The sequence below is a fragment of the Amblyomma americanum genome, chromosome 3 (assembly GCF_052857255.1).
Source record: "Amblyomma americanum isolate KBUSLIRL-KWMA chromosome 3, ASM5285725v1, whole genome shotgun sequence".
Taxonomy (NCBI): domain Eukaryota; kingdom Metazoa; phylum Arthropoda; class Arachnida; order Ixodida; family Ixodidae; genus Amblyomma; species Amblyomma americanum.
This window is the reverse complement of record NC_135499.1, coordinates 164,706,620-164,734,331: the sequence shown is the minus strand read 5'-3', so window position 1 is coordinate 164,734,331 and position 27,712 is coordinate 164,706,620. Positions and strand designations below refer to the sequence as shown.

Sequence of the window (27,712 nt, the reverse complement as noted above, 5' to 3'; positions counted from 1 at the left end):
GTAAGAAAGCGAAGAGAGCAGCGGAGACGCCCGAACACAGAGAGAGAGGAACGCCTTGCCAAACGGAGATGCCAGACTGCCGAGCGTAATAGACGGCGCATAACCGCCGAGATGGAGCACAATGTCTCTCGTTGCTAAGCATACAGTGACCACAACAAGCTCAGCCAGGGAAACGTACCTCTCGCTACGTATATCCTGGCATAGCCGAGCTAATTAAGCCACTCCAATTTTCGAGGAAAGGAAATGTCGCAGTATCTGTCTCGCATATCGGCGAACACCTGAACCACGCCGTAAGGGAAGGGATAAAGGGGGGACTAAGAGAACAAAGAAAGAGATGCCGTAGTGGAGGGTTCCGGAATAATTTCGACCACCTGGGGATATTTAACGTGCACTGACATCGCACAGCACACGGGCGCCTTAGCGTTTCGCCTCCATCGAAACGCGGCCGCCGCAGTTGGGGCTGAGCTAATCCAAATTCATATTTTTTCCCCGCCGCGGTGGCTCAGTGGTTAGGGCACTCGACTACTGATCCGGAGTTCCCGGGTTCGAACCCGACCGCGGCGGATGCGTTTTTATGGAGGAAAAACGCTAAGGCGCCCGTATGCTGTGCGATGTCAGTGCACGTTAAAGATCCCCAGGTGGTCGAAATTATTCCGGAGCCCTCCACTACGGCACCTCTTCTTCCTTTCTTCTTTCACTCCCTCCTTTATCCATTCCCTTACGGCGCGGTTCAGGTGTCCAACGATATATGAGACAGATACTGCGCCATTTCCTTTCCCCCCAAAACCAATTATTACCGGGCGCTACCAACCGTTCCCTGCGCGTCCCCTTATTCTTGACTATTCCGCCGTACGCCCTTGCCGCAGGCGCGGTGGACTGGTAGCTCCAGGTGCGAAAAACAGTCCAGGCTGTCCAGCGAGTAACATATGGCGGCAATCAGGTTTGAGAGCTCCATAGCTCAAGAAGGCGCGTAAAAATGTCGAAATCAGAACTATACTGCTAAGGAAATCACGAACACAGCTCTGTGTATTGTGTTTTCGACCTTGAATTTCTTCCACCGTTAATTTTTCCAGTATATGCAATTAACTATATTGAAGTTCTACACTTGGTGCGTTTAAGGTTGTGTTGTAGAAGCGCTTAACAATGCAGCCAAAAAGTCAGGAGCACGGAATGGGCCGCCCGCCAAACAAGCATATATCTACCGACAGAGCGAACTTTCCCTCCGATATCAGGTTCCAAGGAACAAAAATTTTATTCTGCTTCCTTTGTGCATCTACTTTTCTTGGCCTTGGTACCCATCAATATGCTTAACGAACGTTAATGGTAGTAGTAGTTCGAGAAAACCTTTTAAAACTAATTAAGCGCGACCGTATACGCATATTTATACGGTCGCGCCTTTGTTCCATGGAGAGAGGTAACTTTATTAGATTTTTGCCACTGAGGGCGTTCCTCTTGGTTCAGAAGCCGGGTTAAAGTTAGGGAGGGAGCCGGCCGTGCGTAAACGTTCCGGGTATCACTAACCTTATTAACCCATGCCTCCCACTGGCGCCGACTCAAGACCCGAACTGCTCCCTACCCTATTCTCCTTCCTGCCTGCTACCCCGGTCAATTCCTTTCTTCTTGTAAGCACTGCGGGAAACCGGGAGACTTCCTTCATGTCCTGCCTTCCCACACCCTCCATCCCCCACCACGGCGGAGTCATACTGGGAGACTCTCCTGGCCAGCTCCGCTGCTGCTGATCAGCGCCGGATAATTACCGACGCCCTGAAGCGGATAGCCCTCCAAGGGCTGTCCTTTGCCCTGTAAGGGCAGCCCCCTAAGGGCTGCCTCGCGCCATGTTAGGGGGTTTGCCCCCCTCTGTATTCGGCAATATATGTTTCCACCACCACCACAAGCCGGGCGCTGGCTGCGATGTCTCGCGCGCAGCGAACCAACAGAAGTTGATCTCTCAAGAAAAGGAACAGCCATTGTCACCACGAGGATAATTTTCAGAGTGGTGTACATAGTGCATAATATTCACTCGCGCTACGATTTAGACACAACGTTCTAATGAACACATATATCGCCATGCATTGTATACGTACCAGCATAACTATAACGCCCGGCAGTCAGGGGCGGATTTATGGCGGCGGCAGGATGGACGGTCCCATCTGCTCCGTGTATTTCTTGGTAAAAGAAAATGGGGGCGGTGTGTTTTTCCCATATGAAATTTTTATGCTGTAGCCGTCTGGGAACACAGTCTTCGCGCTGTTCGCCTGAGCCAAGTCTGTTGCCTCCGCTGGCATATAGTTGACATATCACACCGGATCGATCTCGCGTCTGCGTGCAGAGACATGTCGGTGGACAACCTGGAGTTCCTGACTAGCGAGCAGGCGCTGGCCGACGGGGCCGTTTTCCGCGACGCCATGGTGGAGAAATACAAGCTCGGGCCGGACAGCAAGTGGGTGGTGTTCGGCGGCTCCTACTCTGGCTCGCTGGCCGCCTGGTTCAAGCTCAAGTATCCGCATCTGGCCGTCGGAGCCGTGGCCTCGAGCGCACCCCTCTACGCCATCATTGACTTCAAAGGTATGCAAAAAGAGGGTGCCGTCTTCACTGGCGGGCGCACGGTGACTTATACCTCATACCCGTGATGTTTCCGATATCTCGTATCGGCGATTTACACCGGCCACCTCGCAGATCCCATTACACGTCACGAGTCATCGAGAAGAGAAGGAAATTTCTTATTTTTGGTCGTCAAGTGTGTTTGGCTTTCTGCTAGCGCTTATCGCTATATATCACATAGACAGCTGATCCTGACAAAGCGTAATCGGAGGAAATGGCATGGCCAAGTTATATATATATATATATATATATATATATATATATATATATATATATATATATATATATATATATATATGCGCGCGGGATGATGGGTGATTCAATATCTGTGATCAGTCTTTCGCTTTTTTTTACCCTCGGTGCAAACCGTGTATATATATATATATATATATATATATATATATATATATATATATATATATATATATATATATATATATCAAAAATGACCGTCTTCCTTTTCTATCAACTCATACACCAGAGCCAACCAGGAAGCAATAAAGATTATAGGCTGAGACTACGCTCTGCCCACGAGTACGTCAGCGCTGGCTCGATTGTTTACTTTTCTGGCCAACGAAAAAGCAGATGAAGCGGCCCGCAAAGGTCTTCAGCGTTGAAACTACAGGACGATTTTCTTCACGAAATCAAATGAGTTCCAGCTGGATAAAAGATACGCTTATGAGGAAAAGAATAGACTCGGGAGCTAGCAGCCACATCATTACCCATTTCTCCATTCAGTCGACCCACGTCCGAGGTCTAGATTTCCACCTAGGTTTGCTCGCCATCTGCTAACTGTTTACCATCGACTTCACCTAAACGCTGCGTTGACAAACGGCTTACAGTATACCGTATAGTACTTACACGTGAAGAGTCCACAATGGGACAACTGCGGCTCAATCGAAACTGTGCAGCATGTTCGGTGTGAAAGCTGCAGCGTATATCGACGAGTGTGCATACTAGACGCGTAGCCTTGGAAAGGCGGGAGTCACTGGAGGACCACACCTACAATCCGATTCGGTCTCCTTTTTACAAACAAATGTTTCTTCTCTCTCACCCAAGTGCCTCTAATAGTGGACCGTGCATTAGGTCCCAGCCTGCCTTACGCAGCAGAGGCGGGCAATGGATGTTTATTTGCCTATTTAGACGACGTTAGTCTTCTCGGCAAACTCTAAATCACCTTATAACTCACCATTTTGCACTCTAATTCATACAGTGAACTTTGTCAGCCCGTTTGTAGGAGACTGCAGTTCACCGTTTATTATCTTCAAGCGGTACTCGTTGGTGAACCTCAGCCCAAATTCAATGGACGCATTTTTACCTTTTTTTACTTTACCCTTTTCTGCACATATTTCTCATTCTATCTCTCCCCCTTTCCCTTCACCACGCAAAGTAGCAAATGTCAGCGATTTTTAAACTCGGTGGTTAGCGCGCTCGACTGCTGATTCGGAGCACCCGGCGCGGTTTAAGTGTCCGCCGATATGCGAGACATACTGCGCCATTTTCTTTCCCCAACAGCCAATTTACAATTTACAGCGATTTTTAAACGCCGGTTGATTTCTCTCCTTTTCATAAAGGGTTTCTCTCTCTCTCTTCGGCCGCTCGCTTGGAAGGAAGCAACGCGCCGCCGTCTCCAGGCAGTTAAAGCCCCTCCATGCGTTTTCTTCCGACCAGGTTAAAGCGGCAGTGACAATAGAGGGGATTGACAGGCAGCCTGCCCCCGCCTCATTCGCCTGTTCGACAACGAACGTCATTGCGGTTTTTGGCGAGCCAATAACTTTTTCGCGAATGACGTCATGCGAGCTTCATACGACGCTGCATGGCACGATTCGCACGCAAGACCAGCACTGGAACTCAGAGCGAGACGCCGGAATGGGAACTTTTAAAGGTTATTTCTAAATTATCGGCACGCTTTTGAGGACTTCTATGCGGCACGAACGCTTAATGGACTTTATTCTACATAATGCGCGCATTATATAGCCATTTTGTAAACAATTAATGGTTTTCTGAGAATTCGAGGTTATTCAAGAATTCGTATCTACAAAGATTCTAGGTAAAACATGCAAAGTATTTTTGCACTAGCATTTAAAATGGCGACGTAATCGTCGATTAAAACTGCGACGATGTTCAGACTTCTCCTCACTGCGTTAGGGAAGTGCGAGGAAAGTCGTTGTGACGTCATTACTGCCGAAACTTCAGATGTCCGCTGCCTTCACCTGCATGCTGCTGTGCGTCGTCTGATACGGCGAAACAATGCTTTGCGAGATTCTCCTTTAATGGCGTTGGTTTTTTTCCATGAAACAGCTGTTTATTTGCTGGAAATGTAGTGCTGTCGTATGTAACGTCATTAATGGGGCCTCTGCTAGTCGCTGTGCACTGCAGAGAAGCATCAACGCCGACGCCTTATTGGCGATTACATCGCCATTTCAAATGCTAGGGCAAAACGATTTCGCAGGCTTTACCTGCATTTTTTACACTTTCGTCCCTTTTAAACTCATCAAATTCTAAAACCTCTTCAGTTGCTCTTGAGTGCACATTTGTTCAAACCATATACCTGTTCTTCAGTTAATATTATTCTTTTTACTGAGAAAACCATAGCGGGCTCAGCTGAAAATACGCATACGTGCACTAGACGAAAGGTCCGACGACAAAAACAAATTCCAAGAAATTCAAGAGCTGCAATCAACGCTTATAAGCCTCTTGGCGACGGCCATGGCCTGCAAAGCATTCGCCGCAATGACTTTCGCGTCGCAATGCACCGAGAGACGATTCAAACGAGCAGAGAATGAAACAGAGATAGAAGCAAATGCGTCGAAATACTACTAAAAACATGCAGCGTGAATCAATGCATCTTTCAGTAAACTTGAGTTTCAATGAGACTGAGAGGGTATTGATTGGGTCCAAGAAGCAACTTTATAGGGAAGGCAGTGCGAATACACCAAGACGAACATGGCAGACAGGACTGTCTGCCAACAAGCCCAACCGAAAGGATGTCCAGCCAGACCTGAACACTATAGTGCAACTGATCCGAATTATTGTATATCTGCTGGATATAGTGCGCTGAACTGACAGCCGACGGTCTATGGGAGTGTCTGGGTAGATATAAGAGAAGGGAAAATGCAATCAAAGGAGACTGAGAGTTCAATGGAGTAACAAACTTGAAACAGCTAGTATAGTAATACAGTTTGAGGTCTTTGGCAGAGACCTTTGCCGTGCAGTAAGTCCAACCCGTGTGATGATGACAATCGAGTAATGACAATGTGTACTAAGTCTGAACAGCTTGGGAAGTAATCGCTCTGAATTTTTTTTTTTCATGCACGACATATACCCCGCACCAACAGCATGTGTCCCCGTAGCCATGTCGGCTAGCTCTCTATATCGTCTCTCCTCTGTCCATGTCAACACTGTGCGATCATGCGCAGACTATCTCCGAGTGGTGCGTGACTCGTTGGCGACGACGGGGCCCGACTGCGACAAGCAGATCGAGCAAGCCGTGGACCACCTCACCTACCTGGCAGGAACGCCCGAAAACTGGCCGGCTATCAAGGATATGTTCAAGTGAGCGCACTCGCACATCAGCCTGCGTCTATCAGTCGTTGCGTACAACAGCTTGTGAACGCTCATACGAAATCTCTGAAATGTACCACACTTGTTTCTCCGCATGCACCTTGCCGCCACTGATGAGCAAGAGTATACGGCAGCGTATTCACTCTCTGTTTTGTCTTCTCTTCACATCGTTGGCACGCATGAACGACTAGGCAGTCCTTGAACAAACGATTATCCAGTGTAAAGGCCACCACATGTGCGCTCATTAGGGCACACCTTTACCTTCAAGGCAGCTGGCCTTTCCAAACACATTCGACTGTAAGTCATGGCAAGTCAACATTATAAGCTCAAGAATTTTGGTGCTTCTGGCTTGTTCAATATATAAAGGATTAAAAAGCTGATTTCGCTTCCTATTGTGTTTGGTCAGCGGAGTTATACACAGGACACTGCGGACCATGGCCCATTGTTACCAACTGCTCTCTTTCGTTACAGCCTCGGTCTTTTTTTTCATATTTTACTTTTCTTTTTTTACTCAGCACAGCTACCTCCACAAGAATGCGCATGCGCTCTATACTCCGGCACCTATCCAATACTACTGAAAGCGGTTGAAATACTTGACGCTTCTCGCAAATATTTTCTGCATGCTCCTGATGCTTTCTTTCCTGCCTCTAAACTAAACAGCCATCTACCTATTACGCAGGCTGTGCACATATTTCAACGGATACAACGCCAACAACATGGCCAACCTGTTCCAGAGCTTGGCTGGAAACTTTGAAGGCATAGTCCAGTACAACAAGGACGCAAGGGAGTTCGAGGTATGTACACGCGCCTATATTGCCCAACCAACACACACATACCAGGAAGAGGAGCACGTGCATACCTCTCAGCAAAACGGTTTCTTTAATTTGTTGTGGCACACTTTCAAGCATTTTACTCGTGGGAACCGACAACCATGCGGCGTGATTTTTGAGCCCTAGAAGAGCAGATGGGTTCTAGGCGGTGCCAGAATCCGAAAGAGTACGTTCGGCATATATGGAGAGCATGCCATGTGCAAAAAATCTTAGGTTTGTGGGAACACATAAAAGAGCAAAGAAACACTGCGCATGCAACGTCTGCGCTTTGCTTTTCTTGCCACCGTGATGTGGCGCGCTGTCGTCTGGTCACGTTTCCACATTACTGCTCAGCTCCCCTGATCATCGCATTGCATTGTCAATGCGCTCATGAAAGGGGGGGGCGGGGTGTTGAGCAGTATAACGGCGCCGCATGCACAATGCTTCGCGCAGGACGGGGACAACAGTGTGACCATCGATACGCTGTGCAACACCATGACAGACCCGAGCGACGACCGCAGCCCATTGGAGAGGTTCGCCGCCGTCAACGAGATCCTGCTGAACGCCACCAAGCAGCCCTGCCTGGACTATGACTATGACGCATTCATCAACTCCCTGCGGGAGATAGAGTTCAACAGCACCGAGGGAGCCGGAGGTGGGCATATGCCCAGCGCACCGCCACATTTTCTTTCGTGTTTCTCACGGCATGCTCCTCTGGATGACTGTTATTACTGCAAAAGCATAATATGTCCCATTTGCACAAAAGCCGTCAACCGGCGTCTATGTCACAATAAGTGAAACGAACATGAATAGTCATAAATGATGAGACATAGCGTACTATCACCTACGGAAGTCATGACTGCACTTTGCAAGAGCCGTTATGTAGGGTGTATAGAATTGTGCAAAAAGATGGCTTCGAGTATGTAATAGTGCACGAGGCCTGAGCGATGTTCTAAACTTTAAACAAGGACGAGGGCCAAAACGAAGAATGTGGTACAACGAAGCAACAAAACAGCGGGCCATAGGCAGCTGTATAACGGCATGAGACACTGAATAGTTTTGTTAGCATACAGGCAACTCGCCGCCATCGCCAGCGTTCTCAATTATGTTCAATAGTATACGTCTGTGCAGGTCGACAGTGGACCTACCAGACGTGCGTCGAGTTCGGCTACTACCAGTCTTCGGACCTCAAGGATCAGCCTTTCGGCTCACTTTTCCCTGTTGAGTGAGTATAGTCCGGTGGAATATCAGACGGCCCCACGAATGCCTAGCTACACATTTAAAAACAGAAAAAGAAGGAATGAAGACGCTGCACTAAAGGAGCTACTGTTACTGATTTCCAAGTTTGCTGAAGTTCTTGTGACTTCAAATCTTAACAGAAAACAATGGGAACTCTACGTGACGGTCATCGTCCAAATTTTTTCTTTTTTGTTGTAACAAAGTTTCCTATGCACGTATATTTCCAAGCGACTAAAACGTAGTGCTCAAACGGATCCGAATAACCCATGAAGACCCAGTTTCCCTGTGCAGCATGCAAGGGCTATGCCAAGATGCCCGATGGAGCCCCTCCACCAGGGACCCCGGAACAGGGGGGGCACGGGGGGCGGTCTTTCCTCCCCCAACATTTTTCCAGAGGGGACGCAGTCTCCAATTTCTGGCACTTGGATCAGATTGCTGACAACTGAAACATTTCAGTTCTAGGACTCTTTTAATGCAAAGCACAGTATGGCTGAGCTACTTGGCTTCGTAGCCAGTTGTAAAGCATTTCGTATATGAGTAACCTAAACCAGTCATAAGTCCCAACAGAAGTCGACTGTCTGACCCATGTACATGATCATGATTAGCAGAATTTAAACACACTGTGCACAAACTTTTTTATTGCAATTGATCACTCCCCATCTATCCCATTTATAAAGCTTCCCATTTCAATTCGTTTTATATTGCTGTGAATCTTTGCACTGTTTGTTCATTCGAACTTATCATTTTGTTTTGTAATGAGAGATGTGACCAGACTTATCTCCATTGATCGTGGCCACGTGCAAATGCTTCCACATTTTTCCAGGTTGCTGTAGTTGCTCTTGGTTCCTTATCTCGAAGGTTCCTTGCCAGCTTTAAATTGAGTGCAGCCAAATACTGCAGGTATTTAGTCCGATAACCGCCGATCATGCTTGCGGCTATCGCCGCCGCCAAGGTCATTCAGTTCTTAGTGGGCACGAGTCAGCCCTTTAAATAGTTTCTTTTATAAGTTTTTTAGTTGCCTTCCCGACTGCTGGAGCGTCGTCACCACAACGTGACAGTTTGCATCAACCTTTGAACTTTGAAAAATAAAAAATAATAAAAATATAAAATTTATTGTGTAAATGAGCATTAAATAAATAACAAAATAAGCTCTAAGTCTTGCCCCCTCACTCAAAAAAAGTTCCGGGGTCCCTGCCTTCACCCATTGCGACCTTGTGAAGTTTTGCTCTCCAACTTGGACCACAAGAGCGCTTCATCACAAAGCAGGTTTTTTTTTAGACCATCAGGTCAGCAACAACGGGTTTCCCCAGGAATTGGGAGAGGGGGGGGGGGGGGGGTGAGGGTAGAGTAGGGGTGGTCATTCTTAATTTTTTTTATTTGTGTCATCGATGTGTCACGCAGGAATAGCAAAGTTTATAACTCCAAAACTCATGAAAGAGATGACAGAAGTCCTTGTCATGAGTAGAAAAAAATACCGTTCCGAAATAAGAGGGTGCCTATACAGGAAAACAAGGGGGTGTGTAGGGAAATCACTGTTAGCGATCGTGTGAAACTACAGTTACGCACTGCCGTTGACCTGATGCTCTCAAAGTAACCTCTGAAAAGAAAGCGTTCAACACACTGCACGAATCATATGCATGCACACAGTCTCATCACAATTGGTTCGATGTTTGGATCGTCAGATCAGGAGTGGAGTCTTTCAGACGACTGAACAGAGCGAGCCAGGTAGGGCTTTCGAAGTCACTGGCCAGCACATTAAGCCAAGCAAAACGTGTTGTGCGTTGAATTTCCCCGAAACAATAATCATCAATTGTGTGTCGGCAGTGCGGAGGGTGTAGGACCACGAAGCGTTGCCCCGAAGTTTGGCTGACGTTTCAGGCCGTAGATGAACCGATGCGGCAATAACTGCGACCTCAAGCTTGCGCTTTACAGCAGCTAAGTTGGTGGAGGTGTCAACTTGTGACTGAGGAACAGAGTAATGTGCAGCGAGCATGGCTTTTGCATGACTATCCGCGTTGTAACACCGCCATGTTGGCACCCTGAACTTTTGTTTACTCCCAAAAGGTTCTTCGTGAAGCAGTGTAAGGACATCTTCGGGGCCCATTTTGATGAAGCTCTGTTGGAGAGGGCGGTGCGCCGCACCAACACTTTCTACGGCGGCTTCCACCCTGCGGTGCACAACGTGACCTTCCCCAACGGATCCATCGACCCGTGGCACGCGCTGGGCATCATCGAGGACCTCGCTCACGATGTGACCGCCATCTTTATCAACGGTCAGTGCTTCGAAACGGATGCAGTGCCCCTCCATTCGCGCATATTTTGGCTGGTTCGCTGCCATCCGAGGCAAACAAAAAGGAAGACACGGACTGAATGTTCTGTACACACTAGTGTAGGGCGCCTGGATGTGTGCTGTAAAGGTACATTTATAGAACGAACCTTTGGCAGTACCTTGTCGAAGAAAGTATACATGGGTCTCCTTGACATCAAAGTGGCCGCCATGTCTGGAACCAGAAGCACGGCGGAAACCGGCGAATTTTCTAATCCGCTCATTGCCACCTGCTCCGTGTGAAAGATATGCCTTGGACTCCATTATGGCACCCGTGACGTCACGTGCAACCCACGTATAAGATTTTAAGCGAGCATAACTCACATACATTTAGTATGATGCAGCAAGAAGGTGTCTGTAGGCTCTCTCTTGTTCTCTTCTCTCTGTACACATAAACGTACCCTATCGACTACACCTAATTACACTACCAGTAGCGGGTCGAGTTAAGCATCAGGCCAAGCAAGGTCATCTCGATTCGGTGACTACATGTTAACTTAAATCTGATGTTTAAGCCAGCATCACCTAGACTAACGCCTCCTTTAGAAGAATTCTGGTGTCAGTCGTCTGTGGTGCACGGCAGTGCAGGGCAGTGCGAGCGTGCTGATGTCTTACAGCTGTTTGTACAGGCTGTTTCACCGAAGACTGTTTACTGATAGCATTTAACAATGGGCTTTTGAGTTAAAAGAACATTTTCTTTGGTATAGTACTGTCATCGGTGGACGGACATCGGAACACAGCTAAAACGTGGTAACACATGAACAACTAAAATCCGAGAGAGTATTAGCCAGGTGCCTCACTGTATAATGAGAGATTAGCAGCTCGCTATTAGTAGTAGTCTTATCTGCCTTTAGGTTTTCTAAAATGCAATTCTCATCAGTGGTGCAGTGCAATGGTTACTGCCCCCCCCCCCCCCCTTCTCCCCCCCCCCCCCCCCCCCCCCAAGCGCACCAAACCGGAACCACGTAAAAATGAAAATTGGCTTTGAAGAAATGTAAGGTGACAGGATGAAAAGCTGGGGGCGAGTTGATCTGAATTTTCCACACTGTCACAGCACAAAAAACGGCAGGCCAAGAAAGAGCTAAGACAACACAGCACTGGCCGCGTGTCTGAGGAGCGGACGTTGCCAACGCACGTGCCCTCCCCTCTTCGCTGCTACAATTGATTGACTGATTGATTTATTGATTTTACATATGGAGGTAAATGAATTAGAGAATGCGTTGCTTCAGATGACCTGTCTAGAAACCCTTCACGAAGGTACAATAGCAGCACGTGTCCAGTCGTTCCTTTGTTTTGTGCACGTAGAACTGTTAAACGCGTGGATCAAATCTCCAACTTAGACTTTGCTCCTCTAATCCTGCCATAGGTGACACAAATCTTCTGACTTCGGCATTGTATAGGGAAGTTTTGACACAGCCCGGTCGGCGGGTGGCGATCCGCTACCGCAGCAACACAGGGAATGAATGACGAACTGCGCACGCGCAGTTTACGCCGCATGCCAACAGACCGCCTATGCTAAAACCCTGCCCCTCGAATGTGTGTTTACAGCGTCTCAGTCTCTGTGCGTTTCGCTACACATCGGGCGTGTATTCTGCGGTAACCCCGAAACGCCGGTGCCCGAAACACATCGACGCTACAAAGCACGTGGTACCACCTCGCAGTTCCTCGGCTTTGCTCCCGAGCAAGACGTGATTTTAGCTTAATTTCGCTGCAGGCTAGCTTTCTAGCACGCTATAGCTTGTGCAACTTGAGAACCCCTGAAAAAATTGGCAAAAAACTGGAATAGAAATACATAATACACGAAGGCTGCGCTGTGTGTGCGGTTTTCGCGTCTTATCTCTATCCTAGTTTTTCGGAGTTTTTCTGTTCTATAATTTGCTGCAGTTTATTACTTGGCTGATCTCTTCATCAAGTTATTTCATGATAAATATAAGCTCAACAAACAGAAGCCAAATTTAGTTTGATTGTGATTGAACTTCGCTAGCCTCCATTGCACTGGAAAGCTATAACAGTATTATTTATTTATTTTTAGAATACTGCAGGCCACTGCTTGGCCCAAGCAGGAATGAATTTACATTGTTAAATAACCAAAAAAATAAAATTATACAATATTAGCAGCACACGGATACCAAAAGAATAAACCATCGTTTATTATTTCGTTACACTGAAAATTTCGTTAAGCCGGTCCTTTGTCCAATGTTTACTTGTAGGAAAAACAATTTCTAAGCAAGTAGTAGTGTTAAAAAGGCTCGATAGGATATTTAATGGATCTTTAGGACTTTCCGCAGCAGCTTAAATCACGATTAGCTAGGCTGAGGTACAACGTGCATGAACTGTTCATACATTCAACACCTCTTTCTTGTCCTCAGGCTATCCTCCTAGGGTGACTGGCCCAGGCTTCCACTCATATCCAGTGTACTACAGTTTTTCTTACAGGCCCACATCTAACACTTCTATGATACACAACCATATATATGCTATAAGATTTGAGTTAGAACTATACACAGCCGAAATTCCAGTAGAGTGAAACTTAATTTAAACAAAAGTATACTTTGAATTCCCTACTCATATATGTCCTGTTACTATTTGTTCCGAATCATTGGAAATGTTGCATTTCTTGACACACAAAATGCTGAAAATGAGTTTTCAAGATGGGAATAGGCACTAATGAACAAGACATATCCAATGACTTAGCAATGACACACTAATGGACAGCACCTTATCTAGAAACAGAAAAGGAGCAGCGTGAATTAGAGAACACAGGTTATCGACATCCTACGCAAAATGGAGAGGATGGCGCCATTTCAAGCTGATGGAGTGAATATGAATGGAAATGCAGTCAAGGGTACCATAAACTCGGGTGGGTTATAACAATGGTGATCTAAACTTTGTGTGTGAACTGCACGTGGTGAAATAAGCCTGCACTGCAAGAGGACATGGCTGTGACAGTTTTCCTGTTTGTGCATGCCATATGACACACACTCGGCTTGCTCTTCTGGATGAGCCTCGAGTCTGAATATGAATTGCAGATCACTTTTGATCGTACAGTTTTATGTCGAACAGCACGTGTACACACGTGACATTCCAAGTAAGCTAGGTCAATGCAAGATTTTAAAACATGCCTGCATGAAGCTATTCACCAGAAGTTCTGCAGCTGCTTCATTTCTATTGCGACATGTTTATTCTTGCTTTCAGGCACTGCCCACTGTGCAGACATGTACCCACCCTCTGAGCATGACGTGCCTGAACTGACAGCGGCAAGAGAACAGATTGAATACCTCGTTGGAAAATGGGTGGGAGCCACATCATAGCCACAGTGCCGCCAGGAACTGAGCTGCTTGCACGAAAAAGAGAGTTTAATTCAGCAATAAAAATGTTAAAAAAGTGAAACAACCAAGTTTGTGTAAAGTGCATATATTTTCTCACTGTACAAGTCAGTTCACAAAATGCAAATAAACCACTGCATGAGTGGTTGTCTCTGAATGGCAAGATGTATGTACAGTTATGTGCAAAGTGGCAACATTGACAGCAGCACACTGCTGCTGCATGCAAATGGTACACAATCTAGCTATGCATAATAATTCCTCCTTTCGAGACATATCACAGCAGTCCTAAAAAAAAAAAAGGAAAAAAGAAACACACACAGGGTGTCTGCAAGTAGTTGTATACCCGAATTGCTTCTACATGTACCAAAGGCTCCCAAATGAGTCACATGAAGCACAGCTACAGGGCTACGCTTGCATGTCTCAGCGCAACTCCAAAAGCTAACATGTGGGCCCAGTTAAGTCTTTTCCCACTGCATTTGTAGGCAGCTATTGTAGCTATTTCTTCTGACTAGCACTGAAGAGGTGATCCAAGCACTTGTTTTCATGAGCAGAATTCCTTAAGCAACAAAGGCACAATTAAAAGAAAAATAATATGCACAAATCATTTTAGGGCACTAACAAGGCCTATATACCCACCGATCGGGCAGAAACTTCATTGTCATATAATTCTTTTAAAAGAAAACCATGTCAACAGATTGTGAAGCAGTGTTGTGATACAGCACGAATGTTTTTCGAGCATGCACTCTGATAACAATGTACCATCATATACTGGACACAACTGAAAAGTCAAGCACGTGGAGTAAAAGAACCCGACGATCTACTTTTCATTGCAATTTTCAAACGTTCTGTTCATAACCCCCCCCTTCACTTGCCAAGTTCATTTCATTATGCAACAACTTTAAGCCAAGCTTGATATTTAAGTGCACTTATTCACCACTCAAGAGAGATTAGTCTGCTTAAATCTGATGCTATGAAAGCAGCACCAGGACTTCATAACTTAGCGAAGACTTTCAAAATTAAGCTAGGACCAATTGACACGTTCTAAGTCGTCTCAATAGCGCTGCAGGACACATTAAATGCAATGTGTCTGCCATCAGGGTCTGTTTTGGAGCTCCTTCCTGTACAGCATATACAACACACATCATTAGAATTCAGAACATGAAAAGCTGCACAGAAAAAAAAAAAAATGCGGCAGATTTCAGCACTACCTTTCGTGTGTGCCTCGTCCTGAGTATGCCACTGTAATAGAAACATGGCAAATGAGCATAAAAACTTTACTAAACAATTTCTCTAGTTAAGACTAAAAAGCTTGCTGCTAGCTACTTACATCAAAATAATACATACATCTAGGGCCTTTGTCTTCAATTAAAACCTGATATCATCCCATGCATGCACTGCTGAACAGATTTTATTAGTAGAGCCTCACTAAAATAACTTGCTTTCTTCAACCTGGTTTGGGTGAGTGCACAGACAGTTTCCAAGACAAGTCAGCACTTCCTCATCAGTGAAATTAATTACAAGATGACTACAAACAACTTCCAGTGATGACCAGCAGAAAATAGGGCTATATGCTCTGGGATGTTGTATGCATAATCAGGACAAGAATCATGTGAATGTGTTGGCACTTCTCAATCTTTAACAGAAACACCTCCAAACTTATTTGTTTGGCAGCTAGAAATTTGTACTACGTGACGGCTTCCAAATGTTCCAAATGTGGTCTTAACATAGTGTAGGAAATGCAAGCTTTCAAACACAAACATTATTCCAGAGGCGTCATCTTCATCGTGACACCATATCTTTCCACAAAACAACAGCAAACGATTTAGTAACATCAGTGCTGACTTGAAATAAAAAAAGTGTTGAAAAGACATTTTTACAGTTATCATATGTTCAGACATATGAGGTTCATGGACACTGAGGTGCTTCCAATACAAATGGTTGTACATGCAAGAAACAATGTGAAAAATACAAACTTGCTACTATCACAAAATAATAAAAAGAAACAAGGGCCTTTTGCACAACCTACGCCAAAATACAGATGACTTACCCGAGTTTGCAAATGCTAAGTCTAGGAACACATACCAGGCACATTACGCAAAAAACCGTATGGATCATTTCTGTTCACATGAAAGCCAACTCTCAATTTTGTTTTTACAAACAAAACTCTTAATAAAAAAAACATGGCTGCGACAACACATCTAGAAATTAATGGCACTTCTGGAAACAGTTCGAGTTTTGTTGACGCAGCAGCACAAGTCTTGGCCCACCCGTCAGTCCTTTCATAATGTCACCATTCATCAGCCTACAGTCTCTTTCCTCAAGGGACAACGACACTAATGAGAACACAAGAACTTGGAAAGAGTACTGCGCTAGCCTTGTGGGCTTTGGCTTAGGTGCGGATTGTAGGTCTTGCTGTTTTTTGTCAACTCTTCCTTGAAATAAGCCACAGTCTTCCTCAATCCATCTAACAGTGGCACCTGCAAATTTTGTAAAAGCAGCTGCAGTCCATGACCTCCCTTGTGCACTTTTCAGACTGGACTATAAAAAGTTCAGCTTCACTTATTCACCAATTGTGCTAAACTTCAAGCAAGGAAAACTGCATACTGGTAGTTAAACACATCTCCGAACAATTTGGACAAGTCATTTGAGCAATTGCCCTCAGACGTGATACTGAACCAAGCTTACCAGAAAATGCCACTTCTGAGTGAATTCTAAGCCAGAAATTCAGATAGGACCACATCAACTTACACCAGTATGTGGCACCAATGTAACACAGCACCTCAGACCAACAACAAGGGCCACACTTCAGCTGAAGACAAAGAAACTGTCCCATTTAGACAGCATGTGACACCAGTTGTTGGTCATGGTACGACTCTGACTATACTGCCTGGCTGCTTCCTAAGCAATGAAGTGTTGGTTTATAAAAGAACTTAGAAATACCTTGCATCCTGCTCTTATTGTCCCTTTATGTGATAATTATTTATTTTCAGTTATCACATGTTATTACGTTTTCGACTTGATTTGGAAGTACTGGATTTGCACGAATATAAGGCGGCTACGAATGTAATACCAGTTTGATTCCATGTGGAAACCAAAGCTTTGCATGATCAAGGCATCGTCTTCCGTGACCTCAGTGTCATTTAAGATGTAGCAGTCAAGAAACGCGCGCGACACCATGATGTGCGGCAAAACCGCCTACGCAGTGCCACCGTGCCTCCGCTTCTTGTCGCCGCTTCACCGTGCTTTGTGCTACCGTGCTACGAACGCACGCCCTTTTCTTCCCCTTTCTAGTGCTCACCGAACTTTTACTGGCTTTCCTTTCTTAGCGACCAGCACCGCCTTCTTTCAGAGTCTTCAAGGGCTTCGAAAAGTTGGGTTCTCTGCGCGGGTTTAGAGCTTGGCGGTGAAGCCACCTTAAAAATCGCCATTTTATTGTATTTGGTATTTAAAGGCCTCGCGATCCTAGACTTCGCGCGTGCCTCGATGTCATCATTTCGCGGGAAGTACGTCGCCACGGCCACATGCTCTTTGCTACAGCCGTTTCTTTGGAAAAAAAAATTTTTTTTACTATAACAGAAAAAAAAATCTAGTCACCTATGGAAGAGGAAATGGGACCGCAGCTTCACTTAACTATAACTGAGTTTAATATAGTGGGGTTCTACGGTGGCAAGAATGTGCAAAAAAACTTGCTACCATCAGTCAGTCAGTATTTAGCATCACAACTGCAATTTCTTTTTGTGATGCACACCTCCTTACTCTACCAAATTTTGCTTGGATTAAACAGTGCAGTGCAATTTCTTTTGTAGGAGATATATTCTTATGCAACACAACCTGCTGTATCACTATAGAATTGAAAACTGTCCAACGCAACTATGACATTCATATTTCCTTGTACAACTGTACAATCAATTGACATGGGAGGTGCAGGGTTCAGTCACCAGTGCTGCCAGGTACCCACTTGGTTCCCAATGTGTACAAGGTTTGCCATTAATGTTGCCATTAAAGTTCACTATCATCACTATGAGTTGACATACATAACAGAGTGTCAACCATGAGCAAGGTTGTAAACAGACTTTATAAGTACCCTGTATTATTGGTACAACTGTGAACAGACTTACTTTTGGTTCCCATTTCAAGTATTTGTTGGCACGCCCAATATCGGGTTTTCTCCTCTGCGGGTCATCGACAACTGTGCTCACGTACTCAATCTTACTAGAGCCTCCTGTAAAAATTAAAACAGGGTTTAAGCAATGGCCAAGCATCTAATGATGTCTCAGCATCCATGGAGAGCAGAGGCCAGGGGAGCAAACCATAATGCATAGTGCTTAATCATATGTAAATATCCCTGCACTCTCACCTTAACAAACATGCATGCCCCACAAAGTAAGCTCACAACTACCACGCTATCTGCCGTGGTGGCTCAGTGGGTAGGGCACCCAGCTACTAAGCCGGAATTTCTAGTATACCACTTCTTGTCCTGCAGACAGTTATGCAGGTAGAAAAAGGCTCGACACATTTTACAATGACAGTGGTTAGTATCCAGCTAATCAAGCAACTGAGTGTTACAGACAAGGGTTCATCGCAGTTAATTTCAGCGTAGCATGCAGTTTACCCTGTCCCCTAAATAGACAGAAGCAGATATTAAAGCAAACATGCATCATTGATCAAAGTTCTATGCCCCTAAATTTTAAACAGAGATCTAGGTTTACATGATTATGGCCAAACTAGTAACAAATGCATGCATGGCATTTCTAAATAGAAAAGTGAGCTTTGCATGGACGTTCTTTAAGTTAGTGCCACTAGGGATGCATCATAAACAAGGTTCAGGCAGCAATGTCAAGCCTAAATACCATCTAAGCATGGGACTACACAAAGCTGTCACTTTTACTGTCTGCAAAAGAAAAAAACAATCACCAAAGATTTCTTTTGTCCATATTTCCGTGCTACCTACTAGAGCATATACAACCACCCCCAGAGTCAAACTCTCTAGCAAACATGTACTATGTATTCATTTAAGAAGATGATTCAAAATGAAAACTGCGTGTCAGCTTCAGCTCGTATAAAGCTAACCTAGGCTTTTAAACCTGGAGTCATTGATGACAAAGATATTATCTACAGTAAGCACACAGAAGGAAACTCCATACATTAGAATGATAACCTTTCAACAGTTCGGCCTGTAGGTGGGCAAAGTAGGGAAGCATAAGTGGCTCACCAACAAGGTTCTTCACTATCTGTGCAAACTCCTCAATAGTGTGCTCCTCAGGATTGCCAAGGTTTATAGGTCTGGAGTAGTTGGCATGCATAAGACTGACCAAGCCATCAATCAGGTCACTGACATACTGAAATGACCTGGTCTGCTTGCCATTGCCATGAATCTGCAAGCAAGATGGGTCAAAGGTTAACCATAATTATGAGAAACGATTTTCAAATCTCCAATCTCTTTCACTTTGACACTAACACATCTCCTTCATGAAGACATGTGTGAAACTTAAGAAGCAAGAATTCATAAGTTTGTTCCCTCAACTGTGATGTCAACAAGCTTTATTAATTCTCCATGCATTATTACCCAACAACCAATAGCAAAATGTCTGCTGCCAAACTCTTCAAATTAGGCTGTCTTTACATAATATTTGGCTAATGCGCGAACAAGAAAATTGCCCGTAGGTAGACACTATTGTGATAAACAGAGAGCTGCCAAAAAGATTTCCAAGCAGGTGCTTGCAGCAGAGGTAAGAATCCTGGGTGACTGAACTAATTGGCCGGCATACAAGTGCACCGTAGTTACTGTACAAACAGGCACTGTATGATGGTAGGACTGTTGCTAACAGGCATGTGAACAAGGTACTCCACTGAAGCAAAGAACTGTGTGTGTGTGTGCTATGTACTTGAAATGCAAACAAAAACAACTGCAGTAGCTTGTAATGATGAATGCAGTACATAGTGCTTGTATTCCTATGTTTAAAGCAACAAACAACAGTGTGGGTGAGCTACGAAAGCTACAAGATGCAAAGTGCAGTGCCAGGAACAGCACGGTGTGCAAAAAAAATGAACATGGTTACTATGAAATGAACAGTATAACACGGTTTGTATTGCGCTTTTTCCATTCATATGAAAGCAAACGAGTGCACACAGCACAAAAGAACCGATCAATTCTCCTGCCCTTTGCAGTGCCTTGTTTGCACTGTGCACAGTGCGAATGAATCTACTTGCTGGACATTACAGTACTTGATCACATTGGTCTTTCAGTTTTGTTTGTGGTAGTGTAGGGAATAGTCCATGTAGCCACAGCATATGGCATAATTTGGTTGAAGTGCCATTTCGGAACTATACAATCCTCAGTCAATACAAATGACAGACTTTATCATGTTCTTGCTGTGCTGCAGCTAAGATAGGACGTATGTTGTTTTTGTGAGCTAACTGGCAATATGTTCACTGCTAAAAGAAATTAAGCAAGCCAGTTGACTCACGGTAATAGGAGTGTCTTGCAAAGCCTGCAGAATGAAGTTGCTGACCACTCTGCCATCGTTAAGATGCATGCGAGGCCCATAGGTGTTGAAAACACGAGCAACACGGACATCTACATTTTCCTGGGTTGAAAAAAAATTAACACAAAGAGTTGAAGAATTTGTTTTTGAGCTAGTTGGTGCATGATACAAGAGAACTACAGCTGACAAACAGAAGCCTCACAGGGAAGAACACACATACACATACATGAGACTCGTGTGTGTTCATTCCTGTGTGGCTTCTATTTGTCAGCTGTAGTTTTCTTGCAAAAAAGAGTCGAGCTGCTCTCCTTGCATTGGCTGCTGGATTATGAAGTTCGATAAATGCAGAAAGAAAGCCAAAATAAAAGTAAATCAAGGACATAAATTTTATAACAATAAAAACTGGACACAAAGCATAACTTAAGGTGGGGTGTGACATTGAAAATGGTTTTCAGATTGGCTGCAGGGTAGTGCAAATAAAAGCTATGGTGGCTACGAAATTTGCTAGCAATCTTCTAAATGGATGCAGCTTGCATAAGAGCTCAAATGCAGATGAAAATTTTATCTAGCGTCTTTTTTTACTTATGTACTTTTCTGTTAAAATCTACTGGATGCAGAGTTCTGAAATTTTGTACGTGAGTAGAAATGGTTATGTTACACAACCATAACTAAAATTATGCGCTTTGAACAACGAACAGATTTATTATGCTTTTTTATTTATCGGTGCTAAAAATTACCACACATGTATGATTCTTTTTTTAATCATAAAGATATAAACTGATTTAGGCTGTTTATTGTGGTTCCAATCATTTAAAAGGCATTGATTGATTAAAATCTGTAGAAAATTTTGTCTTTTGCACCTTATAGTTCCTGAGAAAAATGTACAGAAACCTCCAAAAATGCTGTATTGAAAAAAATGCAGATAAAGCCTCTGAAAACTGCCATCTTTCTGCTTGATGAGAACATGAAAAAGGAGAAAAAAAAAACATTTTTGAAGCCGCGAATACTCAAGTATAACCCATTTTCATAACGCTTTATCAGAAAGTTACAAAATCTAAATATGCTTTTGACAAAACAGTCTCACCCCATCTTAATCCCCTCGCGGACCTGGACAAGCCAGGCTTGTCATACGCAGACTGTCATTTCTGGCTCGAGACGAGTCCAGCTTGTGCATTTTCTGGTACTCTTGTGTCGTGTTCAAGGCAAGTAGGGCTCATTCCAAGCATTTTTTTTGTTTTTTTTTTTTGGTTTGGGTTTGCATGGGTTCTGAATGACCATTTTAGTGCCATTTTCGAAAAAAAAAAATATGGCCATTAGGGGGCTAAGAAAGAAGTGTCAGCACTGAAATTCAACCTACAGAAGTTCTCCCGCAGTTCAGTTCTTATGCTCATGAAACTTTTACTTTGCAACTTGCCAAAAACTTTTTACATCAAGTACCAAAGCTTTTACATGTTTCCCACTTACTGAATATGAGCCCAACCTGCCTGACACTGGCAGCAGATCAGCAGAGGTAATGAAAACACTGCACTAGAGCCTTTCTTACATAGTTAAAAATGAGCAAAACAACAACAACAATAACTAAAACAGGTACTCTTCCTGAAGCAGGCAGTTAAAATGATGTCTTCACATAGAATAATATACTATGAGAAGAATGTGAATGTCAAGCGCAACTCACTCAGATTTTTGACACTCTGCTACATGACCATATTGCTGCGGCTTGATTACCTCTTTTTTTTTTTGAAATTCAACTCGGAAAAACATGACAGCGCTGTCACATGAAAAACCAGACAGAAGTGGACAACTTTTACAATGCAGCCTGTTCATGGCTACGGCTATGGCTACATGCCTGCTTGGCGTAGGCATAGCAGAGGGTTTCAGCAACCCGCTTGCCCTCATCATAGCACGAGCGGGGCCCCACTGGATTGACATGGCCCCAATAATCCTCGTTCTGTGGGTGTACTGTGGGGTCCCCGTACACTTCTGATGTCGATGTGATCAGAAGTCGGGCACCAACACGTCTTGCCAGCCCTGCACATAAAATGAAGTATAAAGCTCCCAAGGAGGTTTCGCTAACATAGGGCGAGAAAAAAAGTTTGCAGGTATATACATTTTCAAAAATATTTCTAGAGTATGGCAGCCGTCATACACAACAGAGGGCCACCTAATTTAGTGGCTGTATTCTGGTAATTTCATATTCATGGTCTTTTATCCGTTACACATTGAAGGGGCTAAGTCTACAGTTTATAAAAAGCGGCAAAACTATGTTTTGTAGGAGCTTGCAAATCAGGCTTGGCACGCAGTGTTGGCTCTGGTCACCTGAAAGAAGTGTCTGCTAAATAGCTTCAATAAGCACAAGGCAATAAACTGCTTTCATGACCTCATACCAAAAAGTTACATAAAAAGGCATGATCTACTTTGACCTACTGAATATAACTATGTCACATGAACTCCATCACACTTTGTTCTTATGATTAACACACTAAGGACCGAAAGACAACATACTCCACTAGAAAGATGCAGCAGGCTTGCAAAGTGGTTCAGTGAGGCGCTTGTCACTATATCATTATGCTTTTCCTTTTCCTCAAAAAGCTTTTCATGTAAGAAACAAGCTGCAGCCGCCAAACTGATGGGACATTACATTACATAGAGTTGGCTCAGATGACAAACAGCATGGCAGCACTGTGGCAGCATAAGCAGCATGGCAGCAGAAAGAAATAAAGCTGCCTTCTGTTCTGCAGTTACGATGAGGTCTATTCAAAGTAATACCTCACAGAACCCTCTGAGCAACCATGCTAGAAGAGAGTTCCATTGGTATGACGAAAGCTTTTTTCCTTATTGAAAAATGAAGCCAAAAGCAGTTTTCCTTTTTGAAAAACAATTCAGATTTGCACTGCAGCCCCGAGACACACATTATACTTGCAGGGCAAGAAGGGCCTGCCCACCAAGAGTTCCTCACCAAGCATGTTGATGGTGCCCAATGTATTTGTCTTGATTGTTTTCACAGGGTTCATCATGTAGTGTGGAGGAGACGCAGGTGATGCCAAATTGTAGATGTAGTCAACTGCAAATGAGCATGGAGCATGTTACTATCACCCCAATGCATGAGCGTGGCCACATACTGTGAAAGTAAACATCACATTTTTTTTTTTATGGCAAGTGCAAGATACTGCAGAAAGCAGGTCAGGTCATGGAATCGCTACTCACTCTAAATGCTTGGTTATCAGATGTAGTGTGCATTGTAATCGACCAAGCTGTTCCTTTTATGCATGAAAAACATTCTTCACACAAACATGAAACACAACTACATGGAATATTTGGTATGAACTGCTTTGTGAAAACTGATCTAAGATGACTCTGTCATGAAATCAACACAAACTACAACATTTAAAATCTTTTGCTCTCTGAAAATGGCACTAGGCATCGAAGTCGCAGGCCACTTGGTTTTATAAACATCACATCAGCCCGCTACTTACACACAGCACACACTGAGCCTTGCATCATTCTTGTACTTTTCCATGCCATTCACTACTGTTTAATCATCATGCAAGTGCAATAAAATGCTGAACACTGCATGCTTCAAGGAAGCTCTGAAACTTGTGTTCACAACATTCACACCCATAAAGACAATGAGCAGCAAGACCGCTGGCTGTGTTCTTGTTGTGCCTTTGAAATAGGTTGAAATAGGTTTTACATCACTGAAATAGAATGCACAAGTAGACTAGTAAAACTAACACAGGGGCGAGTTGGTTGCTCATTTTTGAAATTACACCCCTGCGCAAAAGTGGTGAGACCAGCGAATTCACAAAACTGCGTGAGGGCACTTTCTCACGGTGCAGTGCCTGTTTTGAAGATATGCATAGGGTGCCTGACCAAATATGCTAGCCTGTCTGCCCCCACACTTCTGCCAGGCATGTGCTTATCCGACGCAGAAAAATCGCAGTCACCGCCATTTCATGGTCTCTCCACTTTTGCGCACGACTGTACACGACACTTGGGATACACGATAAGGGATAGAATGACGCATGACAGATGTTCTATGGAAGGTTAGGAATAAATAAGCCCGCTGTACTTGAAATTACTGCTCATTACGGCTGAAACTGGTCCAGCTGGTTTATCATTTTTGACCTTGCTTGTGTTGCAAGTCACTTGCGTTGTTCATCACTTGCTCTGTGGGTCGCTTGTGTTGTATTATGTTGTCTATCCGAAATAGTGCGTATGTTTCAAAAACAAGCAGACTTATCATTATGGACACAGAAAAAGGCAAATGCTAACCAGAAGCAAGAATTCTTACCATGTCTTTAATTTTCCTTCAGCCTTTCATAACTATAGTAGCACAAAGATTCATCTTTATGGACACAGCAAAAGTGGTATCAAAGATTTGGTGAAATCGGTGCCAAAGAAAGTGACACCTCCAGAGAAAAGTGAACTGAATAGTACAAGCAGCATATTGGGCTGAAATCTGTATTTTGTTATGCACCTGTGCTATTGGGAGCATCAACATTGGCACTGTTCACAAACCGCATGTGCACATGCTCTACGGGTATCAAGATGTTGGTTGCAATTTTCAACAAAAGGACAGCCGTAGCACTGAGCAACCCCTTATAAGCTATCACCTCTGCAGGGGCATCTGTGGGCTGTATAAACTGGCCCAAAAGGAAAACATACCCCATGTTGCAGGCTGTGCCATAAGCATTCAAATGATTACCTAATTTATTTTACCTACTACAGTCTTTATACATATCTGCATTCCTTATGGGCTATTTATTAAATTTTGGGTAAATTCTGCAACACATAAACAAGAACCATAGCATTATATCCTACCTTCAATGAACAGTGGGCTCACAATGTCATGATGAATGAGCTCAAAATTGTGATGGCCAATCCAATGTTCAATGTTGCGCTTGCTGCCAGTGAAAAAGTTGTCCACTACAGTAACCTGGTGGCCTTGCTGCATGAGAAAGTCCACAAGGTGGCTTCCTACAAACCCGGCACCACCAGCAACCTATGATAAACAAAACAAATTATTCGGTTTTTAACACTAGTGAGAGTTCCTTTTTGTGCTTTCTACCCTATCAAGATAAGCCAGTGCAAGTAAAACAGCAAAAACCTAAACATCCTGAAGTTGCCTATCTGAACGGCTTAAGATTATTTTCCCACACTATCAAAGTGCAGTGGTAAATGGTAGAGTTAGTTACTCAAGCAGAAAAAGATCAAGCAAACAGTATGTGGCATAAAAAGTATATAGTAGATAACTAAAACCGGTCGGCATGAATGCCAGTCAATGAATTTTCCAACTTTCAATGCACCAAAGAGCGTAAGTGAAACTGCTGACAGTGTCTCAGCACGACATGCAGTGTGCAATACACGAAACAGCTAAATGGAATGTCTCACTGTTTTGCACAAATTACACCTGCACAGACAGACAAACCTCTCATCTGTAATGCACGTGAGAGGAATTATGTGAAGTTGAATCACATATTCCAAGTGCACCCACCAGAATGCGTTTTTTCTCTCGGTAGTCCAGCTGTTTGACAGAAGGAAAAGTCTTTGGCGCATTCTTCTCAAGTTTCTGGATTCGAACTTCCAAGTCACGCAGCTTCTGTTCCATTGCAGCTATCAGTTGATCTTTCGCGTCAGCCTCGCCTCCGTAATTACTTTTCACAACAGGCAATGGCTTGGCGATGGCACTGCAGTGGTAAGGTGATGTAGACACATGCATCAGAAAACTTTTACACCTTGGATTCACAGTACTGCTCCAAAGTATGTCAGCGACAAAAGGGTATAAAACAGAAACGCAGTCTCACAGCACCAGTACCAAGAGTGTGCAGTGAAAAAGCATGTGCCGTAGAATTGAAAATACTATGTAAAACACATTTTATGTTACAAATATTAACTTAGTAGCTCAATAGCAAGAAAAAATGTTTTGCAAATTCTGTTGCTTGCATGGGACATTGAACAACGAACGAGGTCTGAAAGCAAACACAGACGTATGTCGCAAGTGACAAATAACGCTTAATGCAAGGGTATAGAAATACATTTTAAGCTGAACACTCACGGGACAGGATGCAGGACTTTCACATCCGAGCTTGCAAACGCTACAGGCGACGCTGAAGCAGTAGTTGCTCCCGACCACGCCAGTTGCCGATAGCTGAGCGCAACTGGCCAGAGGAAGAGAAACATGCGGCACGTCCTTGAGGAACGAGGCACGGAAGCCGCGCTGAATCCCAAAAAGGTAGGGACCTTCACTCCATTGATTAGAAGGGAGGGCATAACCCCGGTATCCAGACCACAGCTGCAGCCAATCAATGCAGTTCACCGCGCGCTCGCTGCTTGTCTACAAAGTGTCCTACGCACCAAAAGATCGCCAATCAGGCGAGCGTATACAGCGAAACTAGAACGCTTATGTGACACTTTTCGGTGCAACCTTATCTCTCGGCATCAATTATTTTTAGTGTTTTTGGAAACGCAGGCATCATTGTAATGCGCTGAAATCGTCTAACACGGTGAGCGAGTTATATTAAGCTCCTACCCTTACTTTTTTTTTTTCCGCGCTCAATAGAAAGTAGCTAAGTGCCGGTACCTTTGGCGCAAGTGAAATGAACAAGTGCCCTGAATATGCAGAGAGAGAGGCGAGAGACTGCACCGCTGCAAGAGCATCACAAGCTTAAGTGGTACATACTTACCAATGGCCAACGTTAGGAGACACGCCACTGCGTACACGCATGCCATCTTAATTCTTAACTGCACGCGTGAAGAACTAATTGCGCCAGGCCGCTCCATTGCATTCCACATCAGCAGCCGGGTCTACGCACGCGGTTCAGTTTCGGAACGACTGTCTTCATGGAGTCGTAGCCTTGAACATTCCATTGAAGAGCTCACATGCTGTTTCAGTGAACGCTTACCTCACTAGCTGCGAATTTACAACAATGCCTAATGTTGCTGGGCAACGAAAAATCACGCAACATGTCGTTATTTATTCTGCATAGAGTACAAATAACACACGGCGCGCGGTCGCTAACGCACGCGTAACCTACGCAGCGCTCACTAGTCGCCGCTAGCATCCATCAAAACAAGCCCATTGTTGCAAACACAACTTTAGCCATAGAGACGATCAATTACGGCATTTGTGTGTTGGCGCTTTAGCCGCAAAACCACTCATAAGTTCTACTCACAATAAACATTTTTTTTCCCTTTCAGTATCCACTGTTTGGATTTAGGTTAAAATGGCGTGATAGATTATGCAAGTTACGCGCGCAAAACAACCAAGATCGCCTAAAAACTGCGCACAAAGGCATTAAAGAAGTAATTCATTTCAGGCACAGTCAGCATGGGGGTGGGTAAAGTTATATATTTTATTGTACATGT

At 44.2% G+C, this 27,712-nt stretch overlaps 2 protein-coding genes across 4 annotated transcripts in view; one reads left to right on the top strand and one right to left on the bottom strand.

The window, feature by feature from the left end:
• Positions 1-13,933, top strand: part of LOC144125350 (putative serine protease K12H4.7) — a 29,137-nt gene extending 15,204 nt beyond the window's left edge. Inside the window, exons 3-9 of the mRNA XM_077658655.1 lie at positions 2,330-2,565; positions 6,021-6,156; positions 6,845-6,959; positions 7,428-7,629; positions 8,106-8,199; positions 10,278-10,486; positions 13,732-13,933. Coding sequence (XP_077514781.1) covers positions 2,330-2,565; positions 6,021-6,156; positions 6,845-6,959; positions 7,428-7,629; positions 8,106-8,199; positions 10,278-10,486; positions 13,732-13,847 — 1,108 coding nt within the window. The 3' untranslated portion in view covers positions 13,848-13,933. The remainder of the gene's footprint in view (positions 1-2,329; positions 2,566-6,020; positions 6,157-6,844; positions 6,960-7,427; positions 7,630-8,105; positions 8,200-10,277; positions 10,487-13,731) is intronic.
• A 3-nt stretch (positions 13,934-13,936) lies between these two features.
• Positions 13,937-27,406, bottom strand: LOC144125351 (UDP-glucuronic acid decarboxylase 1-like). 3 transcript variants are annotated; one of them, XM_077658658.1, is made up of 11 exons: positions 27,031-27,393; positions 26,403-26,505; positions 25,842-26,034; positions 25,169-25,349; positions 23,304-23,408; positions 22,194-22,375; positions 20,330-20,449; positions 19,075-19,237; positions 17,981-18,084; positions 15,071-15,101; positions 14,762-14,980 (listed from the first exon to the last, which is right to left on the bottom strand). In XM_077658658.1, the coding sequence occupies exons 1-11, from the start codon at positions 27,137-27,139 to the stop codon at positions 14,904-14,906; spliced, it is 1,368 nt and encodes a 455-aa protein (XP_077514784.1). In that variant the 5' UTR covers positions 27,140-27,393; the 3' UTR covers positions 14,762-14,903. The 3 variants fall into 3 exon arrangements, with proteins under 3 accessions (XP_077514782.1, XP_077514784.1, XP_077514783.1); XM_077658656.1 differs by having other exon boundaries at positions 13,937-15,101; positions 27,031-27,406; XM_077658657.1 differs by lacking the exons at positions 14,762-14,980; positions 15,071-15,101 and adding an exon at positions 16,085-16,339.
• Between the last annotated feature and the right edge of the window lie 306 nt (positions 27,407-27,712).